The sequence below is a fragment of the Rhea americana genome, unplaced genomic scaffold, assembly GCF_003343005.1.
Source record: "Rhea americana isolate MKP2758 unplaced genomic scaffold, rheAme1 scaffold_75, whole genome shotgun sequence".
Taxonomy (NCBI): Eukaryota; Metazoa; Chordata; class Aves; order Rheiformes; family Rheidae; genus Rhea; species Rhea americana.
The window spans coordinates 2,948,362-2,959,350 of record NW_028186923.1 but is presented as its reverse complement, the minus strand read 5'-3'; the positions used below and the strand labels follow the sequence as shown (position 1 = coordinate 2,959,350).

The following is a 10,989-nucleotide window of genomic DNA, read 5'->3' as shown; positions in this document are numbered from 1 at the left end:
ACAAGAAAAAAATCAACAAAAGGTACAAGGTCTTCAAGGGAGATGGTTGGAAGGCACTCCAAAGTGCTGTCCCAAGAGAAGGCCTGTTCCCATGTCCTACAGCAAGRGAAAGTACATACCTTCTTGCTTTGCTTTTCTTGGTGTACCTTCTCATCAACATAAATAACTGTGCTGAAGTATCACACAAGCAAATAAGTTAGGTGAAAATCTTGGAGAAGCACCACCACATCTGAAGGAGAGAGCTCCAGAGGCTTTGGAGTTCTTGTGAGCTGTACAGAGAAAGCCAACTCTGCAGAAAAAAAGAAGGATAAAGGGACTGTGAACTGCTGATGAGGTCTCTATATATTTGTTGTTCATCCAAATGCCCACAGAAATTCAAATTACAGCTCAATGTGCRGTTGGCTTTTTTTGTTTTTGTTTTTTTCTTTTGCCATCCTTGGGGGGTTTTGACAGGAGAAAGGCTAAAACCAAAATCTGTAATAAGCCTATATCGTTTGCCTCTCAAGTGTAACAGCTGTACAGGTGGAAATTTGGTTAACTACAGTAATTTCTTAAAGGTACTGAGAAGACAAGCTGCAGGCTATGTTACTCTGTATTTGAAAAGCTGAGCTTGTCTTTTCCTTCCAACATGACATTAATTTTAAGAACATTAATTAGTATAGAACAATTCTATACTATATAGAGTGCATAATTTACTACACCAGCAAATTAAATGCACCTGGGAGCCACTCAGCATAGAGCAGCCAGTATCCATACCATGAAACTCTCCTGCCTTTGGGGTCARTACAGCCATGTCCAAGCTGCCAGCTGGGAATGCAGCAGGCCTGGGCTGACTGTTCAGTAGGACATCACTTGGCTCCAAGAGAAACCCTTCTGGGGACACTGCAACAGCTGAACTATGTAATTGAGTTCAYGTGTAGGAGAACGTCAGTACAGGCACCACCTCAGGATATATATACAAGCATACCAACTATTTGGTGTGTTTTTCAGTATCTTTTTGTCTCTATGATGCCAGTYGGCAGAAGAAAAGATTGAGGGTGAGTCTATGAAATGCTATGAAGTACTAGAACGGGATTCTCCTCACCTTTACACATACAAACCTTGGCACAAGAGGAAAGTAAAAAAACAAACGATGATAAGGAGTGCTCATGGATATTTGCTGAAGTAGATTTGGCTAGGCGGTGGCTCTTCTGTGTTTGCTCGCTAGGATCACATTCTTGAGCTTTATCAGTGTGAGTTTTTTTTTTTTTTTTTTTTTTTTTTAACTCTAAAATTGTCACTCACATTGAATTCTGAGCTATATATTCCACCTTAGCATCTGCAGTTGTGGCTTGTAGGACAGTTATAAATCAGACAAGTGGTGTTTCCATTTCCTGACTAGGGAATTTAGTACAACTAACCAAGTAAGAGAGCAAATTGGACATTTTAACTTTGAAACATAAGCTCTGTTGACTAGTTATGCATTCATCCTGACGCTTGGGTGACAGTGCAGCTTGCTCCTTCCACAGATTAGATCTTCAGCAATGTACAGCTGCACCATTTTTTTTGGTTGTGGAAAGTCACCAGAGAACACAATGCTYTGAACACTATTGAACAGAAAGTAGAAAACAAATAAATAAATAAATCGCTTATTTAGCAATGTGATTACTTTATGTCTGAGCAAAATTACGAGCTGTGGTGCTAAGACATCTTAACCATGACACTACAGAAGAGTTCACTCTTCACAGAAAGTAGCTGAAAACACCATCATGACTTTCTCTAAATCTGTAATGTGCCTGGATCCTGAACACTCTACGCCACACTGTTCCCCCAACTCAAAAAAARATACAGCTGAGCAGAAAAAGGTACATAAAGGCTACAAAGACATTCCTCAATCTGGAAAAAAGATAACTGAAAAGGCTAGATAGAGGCTTATGAAATCAGGACCGGCAAGGAAAAGGTGGACAGGGCTTGACCATGTCCTGTCTCTGCCAATACAAGAAGGAGGCACAAAATGAGTCTAACTGGTGGCAGCTCCAAACRCAAGGAGCTGGTTCTTCATACAACATGTAGCTCAGCTGTGCAACTTACTGCCATAGGATGTTGTAGCTGCTAGAAGTGTCCCTGGGTTAAAAAGTCACTGGACAAATTCATGGAAGAAAAATCCATTAAGGGTTATTAAATACAAGACATCATGTCTGGATCAGAAAACCCACGAACCATAAATCATTAGAAGCTAAAAKAATATTCTGGGAACATACCTCTAATTGCTTGTCATTCTCTTACTGTTTTTGCTAGCTGTCTGATTTCACTCACTATTAGGAACAGGGTACTGGCATAGATGGACTTTTGGTCTGACCCGGTACAGCTTTTCTTGCACTTTCATTGCTTTTTTCCATTCTACAAAAGCCATAATGCTGCCAGTTCAAAGCTAGTACTCAACTCTTGTAAGCTCACCTACTACAAGAGCAAACCATGCAGACAGAAGGGTGTGAACTGTAGCAGATTGTGCATTTCCTCTTCTTCTGCATTCCAGATCTGTCAAACTGCACCAAGGAATTGCAAAAACAGCTGATTTAACCTCCTCAGGGTTCTCTGAGAGTGAGGGAAATATTGACAGCGCAGCTCTGTGACACATCCAAGTGCTGCAAGTGTGGCAGAAACTGCTTTCAAATTCTGGTGGTTCTGTACTGGTGGAATGATCTTCTACATMGTCCTGTGCTCAGAGATCTAACAGTGCTTGGGACTTAGGCCATGCGAATGAAGACAAATTCCACTCAGCAAAGCTCTAGCAATCACGGGGGTGCACACGATCAAGAAATGACCTAAAAGATTATGGCTRTGGTTTTCAGAAGTTGACTAACTTTGTTCTGTGGAAAAAGAGTTAAGGCACTTTCTGAAATTCCACCAAATCTACTTCCAAACATKTTCTGATCACCACAGGAGGAGGATTGCTGCTGTAAAATACTTCAWCAGGTTCACATATTTATGAATTAAAATACCTCCAAAAATACTCCTGGCGATAAATTTCCCCATTTTCTTTAGTGAGTAAACATAGCATTAAATTACAGGGAAGCTCAACTATTATCTTATAGTTTTCTTTTTTTTATTATAGACTTTTTATCCACATGAATGATAAAGAAACTACAACAGAGTTAAATACCTTTTTTGATAACAGTGATTATATTCTTAATTACACTGAATATTAAATTGTAAAATATTTCCAGAGGAGTACAATCTTAATTCATACAGCAGGCAAAATACCAGAGGAAGAAGGGGCTGGGAGGAAAGGGGTGTCAGAATTTCCAGTCTGCTTTTAAAAAGCACTGTGTATGGCTAACGCTTTTCTATCCATCCATCCAAATGTGGTTCTGGCCCATCTGATAASACACGCATTTCTTTCCATAAAACAATCACTATTCAAAAGCAAAAGATGAACTGGCAGATGTTGTCAGTGTTTGTGGCGTTGAAAGGATCAACAGTTCCTTTCACAGCTTATCTGTACRACTCATCAAAAGCATTTTCTCTATCAAGTTCAGTAGTCCTTCTAAAAACACAGAGACTTAAACTTTGGTACCACCAAAAAAGATCCAGGACAGGCATTTTTTGATTTTTTTTTGTTTTGTTTTTACTAATAAATGGCTGCTACATTCTATTTTACATGGTTATCCATGATGCTTTGAGGTCACTTGTCCTTGGTTCAGAGGAACCTGATTTGTTTTGTTTGTTCTTTAAATTCCCAAGCCCTTCCATTTTCTCAGTCTTTTTACAAGTCAGATTGCTGAGTGGTGGGTTATAACTTACAAGGTAACAGCAGATTCTGTGCTTCTAGGAATAAAAAGAAAGAGAGAAAATGTTACTAATGCTAACCACAAGTTTGAGATTTCTTCAGTTATAGACGAACAAAATATATTTACAATCTCCAAAAACGGGATACACATAACAGTCACCTGCTCGAGAGCCATGCTCTGAGACTTAGCTAGCTAATGTTTGCAAAATCACATGGAAATCCTCACATTAAAGATGAAATGCAAAGCGTAGGTGACTGAAGTGCAACGAAACACAACAAGACCTGCTGTAGAAAGGCACACAAAGCCCAACAAGGGAAGCCCAAGACTGCTGAGAAACGCAGCACATGAGTTGAGTGGTTGCTCAGCAGTGCACAGGTATTTTACTTCCTTGGTGTATTGCGTGTGTATGCATGTGCACACACGTTCCTTCTTGAGGCAACTCTTTACTGCCTGGCACATGGAGAATCTGAAATTGCTGCTGAACAATCCAGTTGCGATTCTCTGCTTGATTGATTTAGCTTAGCAGTTAAGTAACAACTAATCTTTCAAAAGCGCTAGGGCCTACTTAGAGAAATCCCTGTTGTCTGCAGGGATGGTGTGTCACAGAAAACAAAAACAGCATGAGAAACGCTGTTTCCTTCACACATCCTTCACACTCTTAGCACACAAGCAGGAAACTCTAGTAGCTGTGATGCCATCACCCTCCTTCTAGGGACTGTCAGCTGATAAAAAACTATGCTGAGAGCAAATGGTACTGTTCATCTGATGCTGCCATCCTCAGGCAGACTTTCATTTTAGATCAATCCTTTGGACAAATAGCATAGGGCAGACCCCTTGCCTCCCACTTAGAGATGGAGGCTTTCATTTCTTATATTCAAGATATTAATATGACTGAATTTATTTTAAAATGGTACAAAGATTAATGTAAACTCAACTGGAAAATGCTGGCAGTCAATGAGAAAGTATACACAAGAGGGCAAAACAGATCAATTTGATTCTTAGAGTAACCTCATTATCTCAGTAGGCAGAGTTTGGGGCCAACGATATGGTTATCTGGTTATTTTATGCTTATTCCTAATGTTTTTATTTTTAAATATCTGCTTCTTCCATAGCTCAGGCAAACTTCTCTCACCTATACCATTAAACCTTTGTTCAGCTGCCCCAGACTTTCTGCTTAATTCCTTTCCTATGTGGATTATCAAAGTCTTTATGTATGACAGCTCTCTTTCTTCTGATCTGCCTATTCCACCTTGGGGATTTATTCAGTGAATCTGCAAGCCAGCTTTTGCAGCACAACTCAGCAGCAGGGCAACAGGCTTACTGCCTCTCCATCTCCAAGCCTCAATCTTCTTGTCTTACCAGAGAAAAAGAGAGCGTGGTTTAAATGTTAAGGCTCTAGCACTGGCAACTGAAATCTCCCAGGCCACTGATGCTGGAGACATTGCTCCTTCTAACTGAACACTACTGAAAAACACTACTGAAAAACACAGTGATGCATTTAGGAAGATCCTACACAAGGGCAACAGTATAATCAACATTTGCAGGAGACTGAACTACAAAGAACACCACCTTTGGAGTTCTTACAGAAGCTCCCAAACCATACTGGCCTTTCTTGATATTTACTCAACTGAAGTCTCTTCTCAGAAGCTCTGTTATGGACAGAAAAACTCATCCCTTAACTGCTTGCATGTGAACTTCACTGCATGCGGCATGTCAAGGCAGTTTCCTTCCTCTTACTGACGGTATGTTACCTTGTGGTCACTCTCTGGCACCAGAGAGTAGAAGCACACACTCAGGCCACTAGGCCTAGATTCACTAAATGATCAACTCAGCAATGCTATGTCACACCCCAGTGAAACCTCATTGCTTGGGTGACATGTCAGTTATCAGCTTTGAACCACAGCACATCACATCCATGGACAGAGCTTTTAGATCAGAATCAGTAACATCATGCAACAGAATGACTCATAATTCTTGCAACAGTTGCAAACAAAAACCTGGTGGCCAGGCCAGTCAGAACAGCATCTCTTCTTTCACAAGTTCACCTTTAGCTTTTGCTGAGGTGTGCACCGAGCTTTTCTTTCCTGATCAAGCTTGCTGCATAGGGAATCTGCAACAACACAAAAACAAAGCCACTGCTTTAAGCCAAGGTTTTGCTAACGAAACATCAAAGCTGGAAACCCTGGGAGTGAAAGGTTTTGTTCACTTCTCAGCATTATCTTAGGAGAAAGTGCCTTAAATTGAAGGGCAGTCTTTATACAACTGCAAGAATGTTGAAGCAGAAACAAATGAGAAAGTACCCAAATTAAAATGACAGATTTTAAAATCTAGTGTTCGCAGAGGCATTTCTCCTGGTATTTTGTTTACATCAGTTGTTGAAAAAAAAGACTGCTTTGCTATCTGTGAGATGATAAAAATCATCTATCATAGTGTGGGCAAAACCCACTGATCTCTGCACAGCTGAACCAGACCAGGTTGGGAGTATGAGTCTTCATATATTTATATCACCATAATTAGGAAGTTCGTAATAGTTATCTCTGACTGGCACCAATCTGAGGGGAAGCCACTGAAGTGGAACAAATAATTAAAGGAAAACAGAGAACATAGGCATACTAGGGAATACAGTTATATTTAGAAATACAGTGGAATGATATGCTCACTGACTACTGGGAATACTTCAGGGGCTGTTCTTTATCAGTGCTGGGCTTTTAAGATACAACAAAACTAAATTGCTCTGAGACTTCTCCCTAGCTGGGAATCCAAGTGACTACAAATTCTCTATTCTTTAATGCTGCCTTTTGCAAGGACTGTTTGGAGGGATTCATGTTAGGATCACAAACTATACATTCCTTCACTCCCAGGTGACACTGCATACCGAGGTGACCTGCTTCTGCTGTCAGGCACTACAGAATATATTCACGGATAATGTCAAATACAGCAGTGTGAACCAACAAATAGGCTGGGCTGAAGTCAGGACCAAAGCCTGAAGCTGCAGGAAAAGCAAATAGAGCACTGAGTTCAAGCAACCTGCTCCGAGCACACTAACAGCATACCAGAAGCACAAAGATTTGCATCCACATCCACTATTTTGCAGGCTGCCCATATTCCTAACATGCATTCTTTTACATCCTTGTTTTGGTTTCAGTTACATTATACCCACAGTGTGCAAGGACATTGGCGTGAATTGTGCTCAGTGTGTCTCRCTCTGGGCAAGTGTAAGCTGCAGTATCTGGTAGTGTCATCTATCACCAAATGTATCCATCCGGCCTGCCTTAATAAGGGGAAGAGCAGAGAAGGCTCSGGATGAGAGGAAAGAAAGGGACATCTGCAGCTCAGGAGCTAACCCTTCGATCTCTCAGGAAAGGAGGTCAATCAGATTGAAAGCAGCACAGCCAGGAAGCAGCAGTGACTGTAAAGATGAGCTGYATGGCTGAAGGAAGCAGCATTCCCGCAGCCCTGGGAAAAGGGAAAAACAGGTATGTACAAATGGAGAGGCCCGAACCACTGATGACCTTTGCATTTCAGAAAAGGCCTATGATCTAGTTTTTCATGGGACTACTCTTATGATCACTGCCCTTCACAGCAATTGGAAGCTACTAGAAAATCCACTGCCAGATCCCCCAACACAGTGGAGTTCTCCCTTTCACGGCAYAGTGTTTACACAGGCTGGTCAACTACTATCCCTTTAAACTGGAGCAGAGAATAGTTTGCAAAGAAACAGTTCACCAAACCACCAGGATTTATATTCACTGCGTGTACGGTGACAGGATGCATTCAAATCTGGGAGCAAAGAGAAACACACTCAAACTGCTGGGACGAGCACTTTCTGGCTGAGACTGCTGATGTTTCTACCAACCGCTTTCTTCCTCTCTCCCGCTCATACACACACATGCACTCACACTAGCCAACAAGCAACATCAGTTTGGATGGCGGTCAATTATATAGGACATCTCCCAAGCCGTACTGACCTAGATTATACGACGGGGTACATATTGTCAGAAATTAACTGTGCTAAATCCACCTCTCTGCTACATTTGGCACATCAGCATCTTCTCAACGTGTGTTGGTCTAGCCACACTTCTAGTTATAAGTGAAACRAGGGCGAGGGGGGAGTATTCATGAGTTAAATCACCTACAGCTGTTTCTTCTACTTTTCCTGTTGGAAGCACATTTTGTAACTCCAGTGCCATGGCAGAGCAGCATTTAGGGCTCTTCATGACATGGCCCCATTTTGWATATCCATCATGACTGCCGCAACAAACATAGGATTAGTGCTCAGCCAGGCAAGAAGATTCAGAGTGTAGCCCTTATCAAAGGGCACACACCTCTGCCAGCAACAGCAAAAAGGGCAGACGGTTTGGTTTTAAGCATCAATTTTGTTTCTTAYGACTAAGTCTGTATCACTAAGTCATGCAGTGCAATAGGAGCAGACACAGGGCAGGGGATTGGTGCAAAGGATCCAGTGTCCACGCTACCTTTCAGTTGGGGGTTTTACTTCAGGCTAGCTCTGGCCTGGTCCTGGGTAGTGATCACCTGTTAAGAGCTGCAGCATATCGAGTGCATTCCTAGAGCACATCTTGGTTTGATTCATCCAAAAGGAATCCAGTTTACAAGCTGCGAGGCTACACCACAGCATGAACCAAAGCACTGTTAATGTGTATGACTGGAAATGCATCATTTCCTGACCCCATCTACACCAAAAAACGCTCCTGTGCACTATCTGCTTTCAAAGACTTTGCCTTTGTACCCAACCTCTAAGTGGAATATGAAATTATACACCACTCTGACTCGCACTGCTTGAAGAGGAAATCTCCATTATTCCAAGGCACTGTTTTCTGATGTGCTTCTAAAGGTATTTAGTTAAACCATTCTCATTTCTGGAGAGCACCCATGAAAATTCAGTCACAGAACTGTCCAGCCAGGACAGCCAGCCCTTCTAAATGCAAAGCATGTTTATGCAGCAACGGAGAGGGATGCACATCTGAGCTGCCACTGGAAAACCACGGCCTCTCTTTGCACACATGGTACTTTCAGATAAAACAATTTGTGTGATCAAACAGAAGAAAAAGCATGCATTGAGCCTGTGACAGCTGGAGGAGGAACCRAAGTACCAACAGCTTGCACTAGAGGGCGAGTCTCCGCTACTGCCCTATGCAGATACAGCTGCGTAGACTGAATGCAGAGACTTCCATCCTAGGTGGATAGCGCTGCAGTCTCTCTTATGTATGTTTAAATATTGGAGCACGCTACTGCCACAGAACAGGATTTTTGCACAAAGGCAATAGCACAGGCTGGCTCGTGGCTCTTTGGTACAAATACATTAATTTCTTATCAGAATTTATCTAAGTTCTGAAGGAAAGAGGTATTGCTCCACCCTATTAACCAGAGGTATATCCAGACACACTGTCAAGGCAGAGGTTTTGTTCACCTATCTTTAAGAAGTGGTCATTGGCCACTAAAATATTGAGTGAAAATGGTTTCTTTTTACTCAACAGCTTGGCTTTCAGCAAACACTTAGGGATCTGTATGTTGTCTTCAGCATCAAAAGGACTTCTTCCCAATTCATACCTCCAAACCTGGAGAAGAACTGACGTCTGTTTGGGACCATGCACCAGACTCATGTGGAACTGAATTCTGTTCTGGCTTAAATACAGGTAATTCCACCAAAATTAAATGAAGATAACAGGCTTGCAGAACACACAGAAAGAAATCTGTAGTATTGTCCCTACTATTAATGTACAAAAAAATGATATTAAGAAAAAAGATGGGATTTGCATGGGCCAGATTCTCACAGGTACTTGGCTACATATGCAGAAGCATGCTACTGTGACAAGAAAGCAAGCATACCCTTTTCTGGTAAGGTAATGAAATCTTCCTTGGACTCAGCAAGACACAGTAAACACAGACTTCACAAATGCTCTTATACCCATTATTATCCAGCTGTCAGTGGACACACACTTCAGCATAAGACACAGCTCAAGAAATCAAAGCGCTGGTCTGCTGAACTGATGTTTGACTCTAACATTCTTGTCAAGGTCAATCAATCTAGTTGGATCACTTTAGGCAGAGGACCAAAACAGAAATCCCAATAAAACACTGCTATTTCCTATTTCCACTCATGAAATGTGGAGTGGCAGGCAGACAGTGACTAAGGTCTCTGCACATAAAAATGTGCCTATTCCTTGCATGCCCAACGAACACATTAGTTGTACAAAGCACCTATTTTCCATGCACAACATAAAATGGGAATTAAATCTACTGGTGCTTTTCTTAAATACAGTAGGACCCAGAGGAACATGATCCCATACCTCTGAAGATCTAATAATCTTAACACACTGTGAATTTTTTCTTCCTCTAAATGCTCCCTGTGAAGCTCTGTAAAGGCTGGGATGAAAGACAATGCAGTGACAGAAATCAATTTTGCAGGCAGATAGCTCCTGATTTATTTTATTGCCTGGCTCTGAAGAACAAGAGTTGATTCAAAACAGCATTGAGGGGTAGGAGGCCATCAAACATCAGAGGATCTCTAGCTGGACCCTTGTTTTGAGGTCAGAACATTGTTATCAGCCCAAAGTTAGGCTTGTGGGAAGTCAATTCACTGGAATAAAACAACAACAAAAACACTTTTCACTTGAGATGGAAAGGCAAGAGATTGTCTGAACAATTCACATTTCTAACACAGCTCAAACATCTGCTGCCTTTTATTCATATGTTAAAGTAGGAGGATTGATCACTACCTGACCTTACGTGAATCACAACGGCAAGGTGACAAACACTACYTTAGGCTTTCCTGATGGATAGGCTACGGTAGTGGTCCTCCATCTGTGGTCAGTGGTCTCCAGGAGCCTAAAAACTACTTGTAAGGGATCCAAGAAATGGATCCCAGCCCTTCATTTTACTGAGTCTTGTTCCTGACTGGCAGGAAGCCATAAAATATTTTTTACAAGTTCTGAGTTGACATAGCATTAAAATTAAAATTAATTGATTAAACACTGTTTTAACTGAGGCTTTTAAAAGAATTTAAACCTTTTATCACGTCCTGGTTACTGCACAGTGTAGTAATTGCACAGTAACAGCAGAGGGCACTTGGAGCCCGAGCCATCGCCTCCCAGACCTGTCAACCCAGCTCAGCCCAACTTCTCTGCATGTGTGCACTGGTGTGGCAATTTATCATCATGTTCTGCATTGCAGTTTCACAATGTCATTCAAGAACTGTGAT

The 10,989-nt window shown here is 41.6% G+C and overlaps 1 protein-coding gene across 1 annotated transcript in view; it reads right to left on the bottom strand.

Moving 5' to 3' along the window:
* Positions 1–5,817: 5,817 nt before the first annotated feature.
* Positions 5,818–10,989, bottom strand: part of SKOR2 (SKI family transcriptional corepressor 2) — a 24,868-nt gene continuing 19,696 nt past the window's right edge. Inside the window, exon 7 of the mRNA XM_085322194.1 lies at positions 5,818–5,880. Within this exon, the coding sequence (XP_085178320.1) occupies positions 5,818–5,880 (63 nt within the window). The remainder of the gene's footprint in view (positions 5,881–10,989) is intronic.